General features: G+C 39.9%; 1 protein-coding gene across 1 annotated transcript in view; it reads left to right on the top strand.

Annotated features, from left to right (window-relative positions):
- The window catches only part of CDH23 (cadherin related 23), a 598322-nt gene that overhangs the window by 382925 nt on the left and 195410 nt on the right, over nt 1-19987 (top strand). Inside the window, exons 19-20 of the mRNA XM_044420488.1 lie at nt 17556-17620; nt 18766-19003. Coding sequence (XP_044276423.1) covers nt 17556-17620; nt 18766-19003 — 303 coding nt within the window. The remainder of the gene's footprint in view (nt 1-17555; nt 17621-18765; nt 19004-19987) is intronic.

Here is a 19987-nt window from a genome sequence, read left to right as displayed (position 1 = left end):
GCTGCATTTCTTGGAAAAGCATGTTGCACAGGGTGGCATAATTCATTCTGTCTCTCAGTCTAAAAGTCCCAGAGTTTCCTGTTTCCTGTACACTTCTACTCTCTGTTCTTAAGGTGGGCTTGGGCCAACAGGCTTGGACTCACCATTCAGAAAGTTCCCTTTTCTGTCCCAACATTGCTTCCAACTGGCAAGTTACATAGCATCTTAGATTCCCCAGGTAGATTCAGGAAATCAGAGTGCTTATTTTTCCTTCCAAGCTGATAGGCTTACAGGCTAGCTTGGTGGGGCCCCGGCGCTCCAGAGGGTTCTCCCACTACCCACATGTACGCTCCTGATCCAGGCAGGTTGCATATACCACTTTCTGCACCCGTGTTTCTTTGCTCATCATCCCCTCATAGAGTATTGCTCAGAGGCTGGCAGGCAGTATGCAGCGATGAGAATCATGGCAGGTCACTCCGATGCCTTGACAGGTTTTTGACAGTCAGTAATTGCTTTCCTGCTACAGCTCTTTTGAGCAGAGAGTTTCTGGCCAAAGCAATTTGCTTCCCATCAATTTTTATTCCTTGGTTTTTAAATAAAAGAAACCTCTTCCAACAACAAACAAACATACCTGGGAGCCCCTTTATTTTTCAGGGTTTCAGCCATTCACTTTGCAAGGGTACCCTTGGCTTGTGGAGGGTGGCATATTAAAAGGAAATTTCCCTTGTTGGTAGAACTGCATTCCCTCAGACCTCCTCTTCATGCCATAGCTTTTAATTGTTGCTAATAAGTCTTAATGAGAGGATGTTACCATTTTTTGGTCATTGACTTCCTCCAAAGAGATCAGGACACTGTTGTTTTTGTAGTAGTAGTAGTAGTTATAATACAATGATCTGATTCACATGTAATAACAACAATCATCCACCCATCTTTCTGCTTTACTGCACACCTTGCAATTGGCCCTTGGCTAGGCTGCAATTGTCTACATTGTACAGTGTGATGTGCATACCCAGAATCCTGGGTTGTTTAGGGGTTATTCCACTGATAAACCCATGGTCTGTTGTTTGTTGGATTAATTTCTGGGCTGTTTAGCCCCCTAAACAATTCAACCATACAAGTCTATATATCACACTGCACTAGCTATGAAGGAGAATATCTTGTACTCTAAAGAGGAAGATGCAGACACACTACAGCCTATCAACTTTTAAACCAGTGTGTTGCTATTATGTGTGAACCTCATCAGTGTTAGACTGGGGAAGTGGTGATTTGTCTACAGCTCTTCAAATCATGAAACCTAAATGGCTAAAGAGAATCCAGGTTGCTGTGGCCCAAGGCCATTATCCTAATGACTACAGTATTGTAGTAGAGTATATAGGTGTAAGTATATAACTATGCTGACAGCCTTTCCATGCCTAGGATTATTATTAACCTTGAGCTGAGCAAAACTTTTAGGCTCAGATCTTTGGGAAATTCTTGAGAGGGGAATGAATGAAAAACTCCTGTAGATTGGGGGCTGGTGGTGTTTGAGGAATTTTTTATATGGTTAAGGGTTTTCCTCCTAGCCTTACTTCTCAATTTAAAGAACGTCACATAGTGTCCACTCATAACAGGTGTCAGGACTCCCAAGAGGTTGAGCCAAGAGCACACCCATGGGGACAAAGCTAGATTCTTCTTTCCTATAACGATGGTTTAATTAAAGAGATGAAGAACTATGGGTTTTTGTTCTACTTTTAAGGGCATTGCTATGGCTGCATCTAATAGTGCGCGTTCTCAGCCAATAGGTGATGACTGCTGCACATTAATGTACAGTTAAGAAGCCTTGTATTCAGAATTTATGTATAGAGTAATGGTTCTCGGTTGGGAGAGAGCCTAATTTGGAATAGGGGGAAGATTATTATAGCTGTAGTGGATGAAGTAGACTTCAGCTATTGAAACATTCATTTATCAAAGTTGCCATAGGACTTATTGATCTAGGTTTTTACAAATTCTTACTTCCATGTTACATTTTTAAATGAATATTCTTGAAATAGTGCTGCATTTGAGTCTAAAAGCCAGAGTACAAAATAAATGAGTAAAGTGACAACTATAATGAAGGTTATTCTCTTCAGTAAATCATTAATGTATGTAGAAGTTATGTGTGCTGTTGTCTTTCATACTGGATGCCACACATGTGGATTTTTATGTGGGGACTGGTACAGTATGTACTATCATCAGAAATGGTTCTGAAAGGCATGAGTGTCACCGTAGATGATTTGCATGAGTGGTTGCTCCAAAAAGTAGATGAACCATCTGAATGCACATTCAGTGATGTAGGATGGAAAATTTTCCAGTGTTTTGCTTAATTTTGTTTTATTCTTGTGGAAAATTTTCCATTTCACAAGTTCACTAGTATAAATTCATCTTTGTTGTTAGTCACGAAGTCATGCCCGATCCATCGCGACCCCATGGACAACATTCCTCCAGGCCTCCCTGTCCTCCACCATCCCCCGGATCCACCCAAGCTCACACCCACTGCCCCAGGGACTCCATCCAGCCACCTCATTCTCTGCTGCCCCCTTCTTCTTTTGCCATCAGTTGTTCCCAGCATTTGGCTACCATTGCAAATACAATACTAGGCAAGACTGGCTTTTTCAAAGTTGTAATTAATATTCAGGTGGTTATCCCTGGCAGCTGTATGACAACAATAACAACATATATGTTCTTGAAATGCTTGTATGTTTTAGAACTAATAAGTAACTGATAGAGAAATTGAAGGTGCCCCAGTAACCTTAAAGGAAAGAATTATTGAAATGCATGAGTGCTTGACAGCATATTATGCACAATTTGGGAGTTGCTAAAATTAGTATGTCAGCATTATGAGTACATTTTATTTAATGTAATGAAGGTTAATATTAGAGAAGTGTGTCAGTATTATAATCATCACCACATTGCATTTAAATCCCACTTTTTCCTCTTGTGAGAAATCCAAGGTGGCTTAGACAGCTCCATTTGATCCCCCCAACAACAACCCTGTGAGGTGGATTAGGCTGAGAGAGGGTAACAAGCCCAAAGTCCTGAGAGTTCCGTGACCAAATTGGAACTAGAATCTGGATCTCCTGGATCCCCAGCCCAAAATAAATAAATGATTTAATATATTACAATATAATATAAATCTATATAATGTAATATTTTAACCACATCAAGTGTGCTTTAAGTTTTTTCCTCATGTATTTCACGTCAAAAATGTAACATGGGATACTCCCTTTTAGGACAGTTGTCTGCTAAATATAAGTAAAATAAGCATGCTAAATTAAATCTCTCTGGGGCATCTGATGTTCCTGATGCAAACTGATTTTTTTCTGTGTAAATGATGTGATGCAAATTAACTTAATTTGCTGCAGAGAAAAATCCAGTGTGAACAATGTTGTTGTGCAAACTAACTGAAACTGCACTAGAAAAAATTATAGAAATTTTTCCAATACAAACTTTTCCATAAAATTCCCTTCACTGGGCATATTTGGTTAAAAATAACAGAATTCAACATCTGCATTCAGCTGTACATTGGAATGTGCAAAAAAATGTGCAATTTTTTTATCTGGATTGGGGCAAAAGTGGTATAGGAGTACCTGCCATTGGACCTCCTACTTAATGTTGTGTGCATATGGAGGATTTTGCAAACATTATGATAATTATCCATGTTCGTTCTTCCTGTGTAATAGGCAATTTAGGAAATGCAGTGTAATAGGAAAATGTGATATAAATTTGTCAATTAAAAGCTAACAGTATCCTGTTTTAGGAAATAAGATGGGTTATTTTTCATCACCGCTCATCCTCAAAATAGAACCAGCAAACTGTTTCAACTCAAGGTGAGAAGGAGAGCATCCCAAGAGAGGGAGAAAGGAAAAGGTAACTGTCTTTTCCTAAACCCGTTAGCCCATACCTTTCCTGTGGCTATCTGAGAAAAGTTCTCAAGAAACCCTCAACTGGCTAGGTGGTACCAAAAAATGCGCTTTTTTGTAACATTTGGGTTAGTTTGAATAAAGATGCTTTTTTTCTTTTTCAAGGATCAGTATGGCTTTATTTCTTTCTTACGCTTTTTCCTGGGATGTTTCTCATATTCCAAGTTGTAATTTGCAATGCCCTAAATAGACACCATAGGATGATACTGGCATTCCAAAATTTAATTATTGCACCTTTTTCCCAGACTCCAAAGCTTTTAATTTTTCAGTTTCAAAACTTGTATGAGTGCATATTTCAAGTTTGGTGTTGTTGTTGGCTTCTCCTAGTTTTTTTTTAACCTTTGGTTTTATGTTGTTTCAAACGTAAGCCTTTTATATTACATTTTATTATATTAGTGAATTAGGTTTGAACTATTGTTTTGTGAACTGCACAGGAAGTTTCAGCAGTTGGTTGATATGGAAATGCATTGGGTCATTTTTATTTTATATTTAAACAAAATAAAAATAAATAAATGTATTTATTATCAAAACCAAATTTCTACTAATAGTGAACTCTAAATGATACCAGAAGAAGAAGGCATTAATTTAACCCTCAATTAAATTTTGCAAAATTAAAAAAAAATGTTTAGCAAGTAGAAAACACCATAAGGAAGGCAGGGGAACCAAAAACATCCCAGTAATGCTTGAGCTTGTTCAGTGGGTACCGAATGGTGACTGGCTGTTGGAGGGACAAAATATAAAGCAGGGGATGGAGTGGCTGGAACCTGAACAAAAGTGGTCATCACAGCAAGATTTGTTGAAGGTCTCTCTTGTTTTGGACTGATCATGGCTGGCTCTTTTTCACATGGCCTGTGCTATGTTTCCTTGCTCTACAGTCCCAAACGTATTTCCACTCATAAGCTTTCTTGAGTTTCACTGTTCTTCATTCATGTCATAATAACAGAGCTGGAAAACAGTCTTCTTTATCATATCTGTGCAATTTTACAAGTAAGGAATTACACATGCTTAAAGCCAGTGCTGGAATCTCCTTCAAGAGCATAAAATGCACCCCCCTCCCCGCACAGTCTGTTCAGCTACCAGCTTTATCCTCCTTCCTTCCAGTTCTCTTGTTTTCACCACAGCAGTGAGAGAATCATCATACACTTTCTTCAAGCTTTTCAGCGTTTCATCAAGGAGCTGGTTTATTTTTCTGTATTTAAAAGTTTTATTTGTAAATATTTTGGACACTGTGAAACCCAGTTAAAGTATTCCTTTGTTTAATTATCTTCATTTATCCTTCAGTCAATGACAAATAGGGCCATTCAGAAAATGCAACTGATGTTGTGGAAAATTCAATGACTCTGTGTTATTTGTTCAGGCAAGGAATGCCACGTCGGCAAGTGCCAAATTTGCCATCGGTTATTCTGAAGGCCTGTAGAATGACAGAGATTTGAAACCGGAATAGTATTGTGCAGAATCTTTGCTTGCAGGGGACTTATGGCTACGCCAGGCTAGGCTATAAGAGAGGCCTCCCAAGTCAGTGTCATTCCAAAGACTTTGGCACTGTCAGAGCCCTCCAACATTTTAAAGGAGCAAGATAGAGAGAGAATTCAAGTTGAGTGAGCTTGGGTCCATAGGGCACATTTGTTTCCTAAATGATGTTTGTCTCTAATGAAAGCTAAGAATCCACTAAACCAATTCCTCACATCCAGATGGATGAATTTGTTAAAAAGAAGACATTTAAAACTTAAGACTCAACATGTTATTCTTCAGAACCATCATAGAAAATCTTTTAAATGCCAAGTGAGCCAAGATCTCTTGTTCCACAGGTTAGTGGGAAATCTTGAAAAGATGAAGGAATGTTGAATGTGCCATCTTACATTATCATCACATAATCCAAGTCTCAGCAATTGAAGGAAATTCATGTCCATGGATTAGAAGGACTGATGCAGCAGTGGGAGACCATTTTGGTTGTGGATTTACTCACAGGTGAACTGCCCTGAACCACAAATGAACTATGAAATGAAAATAACCATTTTGATGTATCTCACATAGGGCTTGTCAGAAATTCTGGTCTGGTCTGGTTTGGTTTGGTTTGGTTTAGTTTGGTTTTTTAGCTATAGCTGTAATGAATTCCTTGAGGATGTGCTTCAGATTACATGGGAAAGAAGCAAAGAAAGTATTTTATGTGTGTTCCCCAGTTCCTTAGCCAGTTGGCTCATTCAGAAACTCAGCCAGAATTGATCTTGGAGCATCTTAAGGGGTCTAGAATGACTAAGATCAGCCTGGCATGCTGTTTTCTCATGCACAGCAAATAGATGAAGCATAGTTTCAAAACTGATTTTGGGACTACTGTATTTATAGAAGAGGTCCCTGGGATACAAATTCAGCCCCCAGGGGGACATAATCAAGTACTCCAGGATTCTCCCGAAAGCCACATGGCTTCTCCCCCACAAACAAAACAAAACAAAAAACCCCAAAAACAAATCATTTGGTAGTTTCCTGACATATATGCACTCACCCCCATTGTAAAATACTTTAATTTCTCTCCCTGACAATCTTCCTAATGATGTTAGGAACATTTCATTAAAACGTACTGGTATTTTCAGCTGCAACTCTTTTGCATTTGGCTCCACCCACCACTGGAAAGCAACACCCAAGAGCTTCTGCAAAATGACTCTTGTAAGTCAGTGGAAGGTAGTTTTTGTGCACCGTTCATCCAAATCTGTATTTGGGGGTTCACTAGATTTACATCCACCATAAATTCCCATTCCCTCAGTCTTACACAAGCTGACATACAAACTGTTATAAGTACCTGTATCTCCCCAGTGAGGCTGTTTGTAACTTTGAGGAGGTTGGAGATTTAGGTCTGGCAGAATGGTTCACTTCTCCCAAAATACAGCATTCAGGAAACCTCAGACTCTCGATCTGAACTGGAAGAAGACTGGAATAATTCCACAGATAGAGGGTTTTAACTACACGAATGACTCTTGCTAATGGCATATCTTTTTATCATACCGGGAATCCCGGATGGTCACCTGAACTTAAGAAAGATGGTATTTAGAAACCTTGTGATCTGCTGGGAAGAGGAAAGGAGAGAGATTAGGAAAGAAAGATACCAGCTCTCAACAGGCTTTAAAACAAAGGGTCAAATGCCCCTATCACTACCATACTGTTGAAAATGGGATCCTCCCACTTAGGAAAACATAGTAAAAATCTCACATTTTTTTGGAAATTGAATTGTATCATTGGGATGGATACAGGCGTAGTCATACTTAGTAAGTCCATTGAAATCAATTGGACTTAAGTTAGTCTTGACCATTATATCAATAGATGTACTCCAAGTATAATTAAATCTACAACCTCTAATATCTGTTTTGTTTTCCCTGTGCCTTATTTTTTTCCTTATTCTGGTGACTTCTCTAAAGTTATTATTATTACTACACACATAGTTATCTCTAAAGTACCAAAGGATTAAGTATAACATGAAGGTTACTAGACAGCCCTTTCTCTGTAAAGGTGATCCTAGCCTTCATAGTAATGATGATTATTACAATGGCTGGAAAAATGTGTTCAAGATCTCACATTTCTTGTATTTCTGCTGTTGAAATGTTCGTGTATCGTTAAGTTCTTGCCTTTGTTCATTACCCGCCCCCCTTTCCTTATGTCTCCCAGAAGCTGCTATGACTAGAGTTAATCTCGTGTAGTTTAAGGAGTTATTCAGTGGGGGCTCACTGGATGATGAATGTCGAAACCATTACCGGCAAAGCACCAGGGCTCCATGGAGCTGTTTAAAAATGCATTCTCCCATGTAAATTTCTGCTTCATCAATCCTTATGACATGTCAAACATTGCTATTGTTTCCTGAACAAATTGTACTACATGCCCTTTTCTGCAGATTTGTGCACAAGAGCAGAACTGCTCCACAGCTTTGCCTTCCGCTTTTGTCTTTGAGCGGGTTTTATGGCAGCAGCTGCAACTGTGCCGATTTTGATCGCAAGTGGGTGACGGATGTAGAGGAACAAAGGAGAGGAAAGAATGATCTGCATGTGTAATAAATGTGGAAATAGACAGGTACAAGATAGGCATGCTTAAGAGGTATTTAAGGCAGAGGTAAGCATTTATGAATACATGCACTGTAGTTTTGAGTGCGACCAACCAAGTATAAATATTTAAATATTCATGCAGAGAATATTCATGTTGGTGGCAGGCCTACAAACAGCTCTTCTGAGAAGCTTCATCACACAGCCCCCACCATGGCAGCAGCTACCCATAGGCAGCAGGAGAAAAGTAAGGCCAGCGTAACAAAAACCGGTGCTGCTTTTCCTGCCCTCCCTTCCAATCCCTTTCCTTTTATGTCATGTCTTTCAGACTGTATACCTGAGGGCAGGGACTGCCATGTTACTGATCTTTGTAAGCCACTCTAGGAACATTTTTTGATGAAACATGGGGTAAACTTTCTTCAAATGAATGAATAAATATCTAAATATAATATCCATCCCAATCATATTCATCTAGAATCTTAAGTCTGATCCTGTGAGCTGTGGTACCCTCATAGCAGTGTTATAAGGAACGAGGGGGCTTTTATAATCCTGTATCCTAAATAAGAGGTGAGCCTGTTTCTACGCACTGAACATTTATTATCCATTTTATAAAGCTACCACAATAAGCCAGGCTCTGTAGGCGGACATACCCAAGCAATGCAAAATGAGCCCGCCCTATCACATGTTTCATGAATATGTTCCTTGTATAGATGTTTCTGCAAGCTGGTTATTTGAAATAAGAGGTTTTTCCTCTTTGCATTGTGTTTTGATCCAAAGGAGAAGGACCTTGCAGTTCAGGTTAGTCGGGCTTATTTGTAGAAGCGATGTGTTGGTCATTTTGAAGGACCAAAATGATGGGACATTTGCCTTCTCTCCAGTCAAAGATATTTACTTTATCTTTTGAATTACATCTGTGTCATTCTGTGGACTTTTATACATGCCTGGTCACACTCAAATAGTGTAGTGTAGTGCACATCTTCTTAAATACTCACTTTTTCTTCCTTTCTTAAAGATTGTAGTGACTTGGTGCTCTTATTTTGGTTAATTTCTTTAACAGAAAGTTGGCTGATTCACCATTTCATCTCAAAATCATGCATTACTTCCCCTTTCCTTCAGACTTATGAGGATACATAGGAGTGCATGACTGAAATCCATCAAATAGACCATTTAGGGGAGAGCAAAAGCACCTGTTTCATGAAACACAGAGATATTTTAAGCAGTATAGTATGGCAAAGATGGTGCACAGAACCTGCACCATCTGGCTTTTGATCTTAGTTTTGAGTGCCTACAACAGTGATGTGTTCTCTACCTCAATAAATTCATGGGGTCACATGGAAAACTGCACTGAGAATCCTTACTGGCTTTTTTCTCTTCCTGTGCTGTCCAACCTACTAAGAAACTTCATCTCTACTGGAAAACCAGACATTCAGTAAAATGACAATTGCAACAGCCAAATTAAAGGTGTCCAAAGTGTGTGCTTTCACTTCTCTGTCTTGCCTTCAGTCAAACAGTAATAACCTGCATTATTTCCCTGGATGCCTGTGTAAGGCACACGAGCCTGCAAGTTATGTGACTCAGTCACTCCTTTGGTTGATACAAGATCCCACTCATCTGAATCCAGCACTAGTTTACACTGGTGTAAATAAAAAATAATCCTTTGGAATTTATTCTGAGCAAAAGAGCTGAAGTGAACTGAGACAGAGGATTGCTTTTTCCATCTTGAGACAATCACAGCCTGAATGTGTCAAACGTATTTTGCCTTGGCAGTGCAATGATGCTTTTGAGTCTGATGATTACGCACTTTATTGCCATCCTGGATAAAGTGGCAGATCCATCATAGGCTGTTTCTGAGGCAGGAGCATGGGTGAGTGATCAAACAGCTGCCCTTGCACCTCCACCACTGGAAATAGAGGAGCTGGCGAAATACATACTTGTTACCTCTCCTCTCGAAAAGAGAAGAAATCGGCCCCGGAAATTGCCCAGCAACACTTCCTGCGAGATGGCTTCAGTGAGTCTTGTTTAACATGGAAAGAAATCACGAAATTAACTGGGGGTGTTGGGTGCATCACTTCAGTCCCTTGGGGCTGCCGAATTAGTCCAGCTGGGCCCCACAGAGTCACTCTTTAACCTTGTACTATGTAACCTTCTTTTAACCTCCTCCTCACAGTTCCCGCTCCCCCAAGTGGATGTCAGTAGAAGAAAATTATGCTTCCCCCAGCATTGTCCATCACTAGAATAAGCACTTACAAACGCAATTATAAAGGGCCAAATGGGGGAATTAGTTTTGCTGGCAATGCTAGCATCCAGTAGCATCATCAAGCCTGGTATAAATCATTACCTCATCAGTGGCCAATCCATGTATCTAGAAAGCCGACTTATCTTGCTTCCGTCCTTTTGTACCAGGCCTGCACTCATGAGAACAAAAGCGCTGGCTTGGTTATGCTGACCACCGGCAAAGTGTAGAGAAAAATTGGGAGAAAGGGCAGGAAGCATGTTATATTAAAGGATCTGTGATGGTCCAGGCCCCACAGCTGATTTCCTTTTAACAGCACAAACTCTTAGCCGTCGGGCTTGCTAAATGTCAGTACTGCTCATGTTGGTGATGCAGTGTTCTCACCTAAATCATCTGCTAAGCTGTTTCTTGTAATATGGCAAGAATCACCTGGAGAGCAAGGCGTGACTTTAAAGATCATAGCGGAGTGATGAAGAGTACAAGATGTGGCTGCTAAACTTACCTGCTTAGAAAACTTGGGCATGCATACACATGATGATTATTCTTTCATGGGAATTCCACAATGAAAACAATGTATAGATGAATAAAATGCATGTAAAGTTACCTCTCCGGGTTTCAGCTATGTAATTAGGACCTTTGCTAAACCTTTGGAATAGGTGTGGGCTGTTTCTAGATTGTCAGTGAGTGTGGGTAAGGCTGTGTAGCAGACTTAGCTGGGATTGTACCAGCTTCTTGAAGTTGCGTTCCTAGATGGTTTGCTGTTATTATCAATTGAAAGGTTCGCCCGTTGCTTTGTCTCAGTTCCTGCAGTTCAAAAGCATGCAAATACAAGTAAATAGGTACCACTTTGGTGAGAAGGTAGCAGTGTTCTGTGTGTTTCAGTGTTTAGTCATGCTGGCCACATGGCCACTGAAACTGTATGTGGGCAAACGCCAGCTCCCTCGGCTAGGAAACAGAGATGAGCACTGCCCCTAGAGTTGGACATGGCTGCACTTAATGTCATGGGGAAACCTTTACCTTTTAGTTATAATGATAATAAATAGCTGCCCCTCCCATGGATTTTAATACTTTCCCATTAGACCTGAAGACATTTGTAGATGCCATATTTTTTCCTAAAAAAAACCAAATAAATGTTTACAAGAAGCATCTACTGATCTACCTATCCCAGATAAATGTGTATATTAGACTGCATCTACCCTTTGTATTTCCTCTTCTTTCAATTTTATAATGCATGTCTGCTCAAAATGCATATAAAACTCCTGTTTTAAGGATGAAAATGCAAATGTTTAAAAATATGTGTTTAAATACATTTCATATAGATTTTTTTAAAAAAATAAGAGATTATTGTGCAAATTGGATGGAACAGATGTATTAATGAACTCATAGGAAACTGAGCCCCAAAGCAATATACTGCAATAGATAAAAACAGGGTTATCTATTTTTAAGAAATCAACTCACTCGGAATTCACAACATGAAAGAAAAGAAGATATTGTTAAAATCTCTGTATTATTGTAGGGTAGGGCACAGAATCACTTGAGTTATAGAATCGTAAGGCACACCTTATGAATTGAGGAAGCCAGATGAATCATACACTCCTAAGTGGATCATTATATGGTTTTACGTTTTATATCAGTTAATGTTCTATATTAGCTTTACCAGGAAAAATATAATTTCATCCTGAGACTCTCCAAGTCAGAGGAAAGAATGTATATGCAAGAAGAAAAACAAACTGACTTTTAATTCCTAAAATGGTGACACAGCACTATAAAATGGAAGTTGCTATGTCAAGTAACTTACAGTCAGAATCATCACAGGCTTAAAACTGGGCTTGTGTGTCTTACATCTGAGTAGTCTTGCATGGCGTTAACTTGACAGTTATTCATAGCATGAAGCAGGGCTTCTCTAGGGAGCTGTAGGTTATTGTTAAGGAATAATGGTGGATTATTGCTTATTTTCTCCTAGTATGCACCAGTTTTGCTCAGGAATAAGTGGGTCAATGCATCCCCTTATTTCTGTTTGCTACAAAAGGGGGGCTTGTTTCTTCAGCTGTGCCTTTACTTGACACTAAAAGTCCTCTGCCAGGCATACCATCATCTCTCTGACTGAGTAAGGAGGTAAGGAAAGGGTTAAGGAAGGCACTTACTGGAGAAGCCATTCCTAAAGCAACAGTGGGCAAATGAGACCCTCTGTAACTCTGACCCTCTGTTCCGGCCTGTAACTCCCCAGCTCTAGCCATCAGAGCCACCAAAGGTGATGGCGATAAGATTCATAAGCCAACACTTCTGAAGAGCCGCAAATTCCCCACCCCAATCCAAAAACCTTCCAGGCAAAGGCAGCCTATTTTGATCTTTTCAAGTCAGTTTAAAGGCTGCTTACAATTAATCTAGAAGCAAATTAACCAACCAGTGGCGCTCATATAGTATTTGTGAGTACCCATCCAAGTTGTGCTTGAGTCTTCTGAAGGAGCTTGAAGCTTCCTAGATATGTTGAAGAGCATTCGGTGCATTGGAGTCATTAAGTTAAGAGGCTTTAGGTCCAAAGAGTCCACAGAGGACTGTAGCTAGCTAGCATAATGGCTAAAACTTACAATACAATCCTGAACACAGCTATCCCATTCAGAAGCATTGCAGTACAGTCTTATAAAAGAAAGGAGACCACATCTAAAGATGCATTTCCCCAAATGCTGACCTGTGGAACTGTGCACCATGGGCATTTCCAACATGTCTGGATGTGTCTTGCTTGCTGTTAATTCCATAGTGAAATGTGGCAGCCCTTTTTGTTCCTAGTACCTCTAGCTGTGTGCCATCTCCCAGGTTCTTCTTGGAAATATCCTAAATATTAATTAGTATATCTACTATACTAGTGCCTGCTTTTAAATCTTGCTAAGGAACAAGGTTTTAGAAGCTGTATGTACTTACATTCACTGGGTCGCCCATTCCCGATATTCACTATTTTTGTGCATTAAGAATTTACTTGATCAGAAATAGTAGCAGAACAAAATAAAGAAGTATATACATAATGGGAAGAGATACTTCAGCTTGAGCACTCCTAAAAACTATTGTCTGTCTCCAGCCTTGGTACTGAAAGCCAGTGTTTCAGAGCAGAGGAACATATTCTGTTAGTCTTTCTTGCCACCTTTTTCACATTGGAGCTGGCATCCAAAGTACATTTGTGTCCAACAATGAATGCAACTGGAATGAACAAAGGGACAGGGACAGGGTGGGTGGCTATGCCTGAATTGTTCTCTGATTTCAAAATAGTCTTTCTAATAATTTATATGTAGAATATGGAGAATTTAGAGTTTGTCTCCTGGCTCTGCTAAATTTGGGACTATCTTTTTAAACAGAGTATTAGTATGACACAGAGTAGTACGCAAGCAAAATGGATTTGGCCTCCAGGGACTATTTGGCTGAAGGACCATCTGGATACCTATGATCTGATGAACCAGACACATTAACTTGCAGCAGCCTGAGAGTGTTATCTGCCAAAGGAAAGTATAGGAATGAACATGAGGAAGTAGCCATCTTGCATGACCAGATCGTTAGCCTTCTCCCTAATGAGGTGAAACACATTTTGTCCAGTACAAGGAACCCTTTCCCAAAGCCATGTTCTGAGCCAATGAAAATTGAAGTCTAATTTTGTGAGGCCGTACTGTGACAATAACCCACCCAAAAGGAAATTGCAATTCTCTTAGCTTCCAGCTGGCAGGGCAAGGTAAACACCTGGAAAGTCTGCTGCATGGGATTGAATGGTTGCAAATTGATAGGTGTATTGGATCCTGCTGGGCACCCCTGTCAGATCAAGCAGCAGAACTGCTGAACAGAAGATTGTTGAGTTAAAGTGGGTGGAGAGGAAAGGAGGGAGGTTGGCTTGCTGGGAGGGCAGGAGAGGAAAGGGAAATCAAATAGATGTCATGGTCTCCTCCAAACAAAGTTCATGTCTTCTGAGTTGCTCGTGAAGAATGTTTAAAGATCAGTTGACTTGACCTTGAAATGCAAAAATTTCCTTAAAGCTGTATCTGTGGTATTAACTTTCCTCAGCTGGCCTGTTAAAGCTCACTTTAGAGGTATGTCTTCTGGAGTTCTGTAATTCCCTAGTTAATTGCTTTGTACAAGTAATTGGGTCTGAATGGAACTGTGAGAGCTTATTCCTCTTAAAATGTGGGATATCAGCTTTTCCCCCTTAACGAAATACCATCAAAAACAAACAGCATGGTGTATCCATTGTTGTTTGAGTGTTAATTCTGCGTTCTGCTGCCCATAATCAGAATGGCTTTGGCCAGGTTTTGCGGGTATTTTGTTGTTTGAGGTAGTTGCTTAGGATAAACACAACTTTTCCACTTCAAGATGAAACCATGAAAATAAATTTTCTTGAATCTGCTCAACTGTGGTGTGTCTGTACAAGTAAGCACACAAGCACGTGTGCACACGCTCACCCATGTGGAAGTGATAGTTGAATGAGATGTTTCCTGATGGTTATTTTGAGGACATCGGCCATGATGGGAGTCACAGGGCAAAATATCCAGAGGACTGTAGGTTGCCTACCCCTGAATTAAGGTTTAATTTTTGAATTTGTGGAGGGAGAGAAATGCACAGAGGATGCAATTAAATGTCACAACATGTTTTCTGAGACAGCACTGCTCAACCAGAGGCAATGCAGACATGGCACTGACCAAAGTGAAAAAGATACTCAAGTTATCACTAGATTCTCTAATGTAGTTTGCCATATTTTTTTCTAACACATGCCTCACTATTTGTTTACTCCACTTTCCACATTCACTGCTGCCTATGCCAAAAGTTGCCACCATCAGTAACACAAGCCCAGAAAGACATTCTGCTGTGGGTGGCCTCTTCAAACAATAGGTATGGCCTTTCTTGTATGGTATACAATAGGGTTTTATTCTATGTCACTCCTTTTTTGGCATGAAATGAGTTCTGACAGTTTTTTTACTCACATCCATCACCCTCCAAGAAGCTCCGACAAAAATCAATTTAGAAAATAAGTTTAAAAAAAACAAGATAGTTTTGGATTTTATTCCAGATTTCTCATTTTAAAATACGAAGTTGTCCCTTTTGCCTTTGCTACCATTCATACATATTTTATATATTCATTAGAGCCAAGACTTTAAAACACCTACAAATCTTGCTTTGCTCACCCAGAATGGCATTATAAGCTTTATACTTTCCTGAAAAGGTTGATATTTTTATTTTTTCAAACATGCTCAGATTCTGTAAACTGTCACAGCTTCAAAAGATTTGCAAGGACATTGTCCTGGTGATGAAGGTCTAAAGATTCTGCTAAGAGTGAGAGTCCCTTCCGGTTATTTATGAATTCACAGTTCTAGAACTTCTAAAAAAGTTGTGGGCAGAAAAGCCTTCTGACCACCAACACCCTTTGTACTACTTCAATCAAATCCTGTTGATTTCATGTGGTTTTTGTACTAAATACAAGTAGATGCTTGTGTGCTTGGATATCTGTGTGCGTGTCTGCACAAGTGTGCTCCCTACATGCACACACAGGTAAAGAGGACCCCTGTTTGTACCAAGAATCCAGAATGTCATCTGGTTCTTCATGCTGTCTTTTACAGACCACCTTTTCCCAAGTTAGGGCACAGTTTTCTATAGGTTTAAGAGATATATATATATATAGTCCTACAAGTCCCAGCATGTCACAGCCAGTATAACTCGAAATGCAAAAAAGAAATCAGGAAGAAATCAGAAAATGGTTGACTTCAACTGCTAAGCCAAACAAAAAAAGATTTTAAAAAATGAACCTCAGAAGATTTGGAAAAAAAATATTTTAAAAAAATGGACAGCAGAGGGAGACAGAAAATTGCTGGAGGCCCTAACATCTGATGATGAGTATCTTGGAGGCAAAGATCAAAATTTTTGCAGGTGTGCTGTGAGATTAAAAAAGCTCCTCTCCCTGAGCCATACTGTGACTTTTCGGGAGGAAAAAAGAAAAAAAAAAGTGCATGAAACTTTTTTCTGATTCCTGTGGAAGGCTTATTTTGGAGGCATGAGAATTGATTCTCCACATGGGACATGGGGATGGTTTATGCCATTGACATGCTGTTGAAGATGAAATTGGCCCTTGGAATTGGCAGCTGCTCTGAATAAATACTTGCCGCTTCCATCCACAGCAGGGTCACAGTTCTTACCCTAAGTTCCTTTATGTCTGTCTGTAGAGCTTTATGCTCCGTCTGTTTAAGAGTGTAAAGTTGAAATTTTTGAGCATCTGGGCCTTCATGACTCTTTGCCTTGAACATCTCAATTTATGTAGGTGCTACTCAGGCACATTTTTCATGCCAGTAATTCTCCAACCTGGTGTCCTCCAGATGTTTCAGACTACAACTCTCAACATTCCGGAGCATTGACCGTGATAGCTGGGGATGGGGGTGTTGCACTTGAAGTCCAAAGCATGTGGAGGGTACCAGGTTGGGGAAGTCTGACATAGAGTAGTTGTTCATGATTTGCAAAAGGCAGTATGTTTTTTTGTTGTTGTTGAGATTTCCAACAAATTTTGTGAATTTTGTGGAGGGAATAATTGAGGGTTGCTGCATTATAGGAAATAATAGATGTAACAGTGAATATTTGATCACAAACACTCAAGTGTAGACTTTTTTAGCCTATGCCTAGCCTAACCTACCTGGCTTGATATAATCCTGATAGAAGCCATTCTGAGATAGTGCTGTACTTGGAAGAAGGAATCTAATGTAATTATTCCAGCTCAGATCCTGGCCTCTTAGACAAGTCTCCGTGTCTCAACGATATTCATTCTACATACAGAACAGTCATGTCATATGGGCAGCAAGTAATATGTAGGTGGCAACTGATGTTGTTAGCAGTTGTTCAGGGTAGAGTGGAGACCTTACAGTTGTTTTGTGCTTCCACTCTGTCTCAGCCCCAATCAGCATGCTCAGGAATGTTGGAACTTACAGTGCAAAACTTCTGGGAGGCACCAGGTTAGGAAGCGCTACTCTAGGAGTTGAGGAAAGAGGAAAGGGCAGGCATTCCATTTTGTCAATTGCTTTAAGAGGTGAGACAATTCCAAAGCAGAAAATGAAAGAAGCCCTTTAGTTTTCATATCTGAATCAATTTGGACCCAGGAACAGAATAATAAGAAATCGAGAATACACTTAATTTCTTCTTCTGTGCTATTTCAGATTGGAAGCTACACTTTTTCATTCCTGTAGAGGATTAACTTGGACTGGTAGCAAGAATTTAAACAAGTATTCATAATTTTGCTTTATGCCTGATAAATTTTGATTTGACCACTCTTATTAGCTGGGTATACTGTAATATGCCACAAAAGGTTTGAGTTAAGCTCATGTCTCATGCATATCTCCATTACAAGAACTGCCTTTTCTTTTTAATTTTTAGGCAACAGACAATGATGTAGGTTCTTATGGAAAAGTCAGCTATTATTTCAGCGACGATCCCGACAGGTAGGTATTGTAGGTGTGACTGTGACTGTCATTGGTAATAATGTGTTAAACTGATACAAAACATCTTACTTATTCTGTTGCCATTGTTGTTTCTGGGACAGCCAGTGTAGCATGGTGGTGAGAAGATTGGGCCAGGACTGAGGAGATCCAGTTTCTTGTCCCCGTTGGGCCATGAAACTCACGGGATGATTTGGGGCCAGTCACTGACTCCAGGCCTGATTGGTCTACATGGTGAGATGAATTTCTTCCACCACTGCTTGCTCTCTGCATCCTTTGCCCAGTCATTCACATGAGTTAGAGTGGGTGCAGAGGGCATGATCTGCACTGTGAAGGTCATTATATGCTTTGAGAATATGGCACTCCATTAATGCCATTGATCAGTGGCACATTCCAGGATCTCCCTAATCAGTGCAAACTTCACATTGGTGCATCAGTGAATTATGGAAAAGAACCTGCTATTCAAATATCAAACGAACACTGGAGCTGAACAGCTAGGATCTCTCTTTCTTGCACCTAGCTTATTGAATGTCCAAGTCTGAGATTGGACCGATCTGAAAAGATTTGGACCTTCAGACAATCTGCGGAACAGATTAGAAGGGAATTAGCATCAGGGGGATCCTGAAAATGGTACCAAAAGATGGCACGGTTCAGTGCTTGTCAAGACCTTTGAAGACTAACCAGCTGATAAAACTCTCTGTTCTGCATCCAAATGATTCTGATCATAGCAAGAGGAAGTAACATGAAGTACCCAAGAAGGTGCTGAAAGCCTATGAAAGTAAGTTCAGTCTGAAATGAACCACACTAAGATAAGTTCCAGTTCACTGTATAGGTTCATGTTACCACTTTAGCAAACTCCCCATCCATTTTCCTGGAAGCAAGATTAAGATTGGTTTTTAACAGCAAACAACACTCTACATTCAAGGATGTACTTTTAAAATTTGCAATGTAGGTGTGTTTTTATAATGAAAAACAGTGTCAAGCGGAGGCAATTTTGAGTATTGGAATGAAGAGATGGGATACTTAATTCTTTTTTTTTCTTTTTTTGCTGGCTAACATTCTCCTTTTCTAGCTGCTTCCCCCCAACGGGCTCCCAATGCATAACTTACATGGTTTTCTTTAAACATATCTTCTGTTTCGAATTCCAGATTCTCACTGGACAAGGACACAGGCAGAATCACCCTGATTGCCCGGCTGGACTTTGAGACGACCCAACGCTATACCTTGACCGTCATAGCCAGAGATGGGGGTGGAGAAGAGACAACAGGAAGAGTCCGTATTAATGTCCTGGATGTTAATGACAATATCCCCACCTTCCAGAAGGATTCGTATTTGGGGGCTCTACGGGAAAATGAACCTTCAGTCACTCAAGTTGTCCGTGTGAGGGTAAGAAGCTTATTTTTAGACTCCCCGATACACTTATGTCCTGCACACATAATGTACATCATCGAAGTACATTAAAGGCCACTTGTCACTGACTGCTCTTATTTGTTGCTGGAAACTGTGTTTTAGTCCAGCTACAACTGTGCCTGTTTAGATAAATGTTTATCTTGCATACAAATCATGCCACCATTTTAAAAGGTGTTGCCATTCCAGCATTCCGCTAGCATCACAATGTGCCCTGGAGTAGTGTTGCACAGAATGTTTATGAACTTTGGTTTTTGTGGTGTAAGTTCCCATTTTAGGGGTGACAAAACTGTAAGAAACCACACCTTCCATTCTTTCATGCATTTTTAAAATTCTTGTCCACAACTATTGTTCACCAGAACTGCTAATTCCTGGTGGGAAGAGGAAAAGAAGCACACTGCCAGATAATGCTCCCTTTTCTTGAGTTGCATGTCCCAATATACACCTTGCTGAAAGAAACAGCTCATACTCAGATCTGGAGGATTGCTCACCATCATCCTTTCAATAGGCTGCTCTTCCTTATTTCCCAAAAATGCACTGTTTCACAACAGGGTGTGAAAATACCCAAAGGAAGCATAATTATTTACAAAAATGTGTCCTATTTCAACAGCTCAAAGAGGGAAGGTAAACAGGTTGCATATTGAAAGCTGACAGTGCCTCTCTTGACAGCAGCTGTGCGTCATACATGGAAAGCATCAGCTCCACTACAAATAATAGTATGCAAGGTTTTGAGACTTCTTGTAAGTGATTCAGAAAGACCAAGAGAGACTTTTTAAAAAAGATTTCTTAAAGGTTACATTAGCTCTTATTTTAGCTATTCTAACGCTCACAATTGCTAAGGACAGGTGAGATGCAAAAGCGACAGGTGGCAAAAATAAAGTCAGAATCTTGAATGCAACTGTTCAGTGACCTTCATGTAGAGACAAAAAGAATCATTACAAGGACCAATGCAAAGAAACAGAA

This window comes from Varanus komodoensis, unplaced genomic scaffold, assembly GCF_004798865.1.
Source record: "Varanus komodoensis strain SLA01 unplaced genomic scaffold, ASM479886v1 scaffold11, whole genome shotgun sequence".
In the NCBI taxonomy this organism is placed as follows: domain Eukaryota; kingdom Metazoa; phylum Chordata; class Lepidosauria; order Squamata; family Varanidae; genus Varanus; species Varanus komodoensis.
Note: the sequence above shows the minus strand (reverse complement) of the source record. Positions and strands in the feature narration are given on the sequence as shown.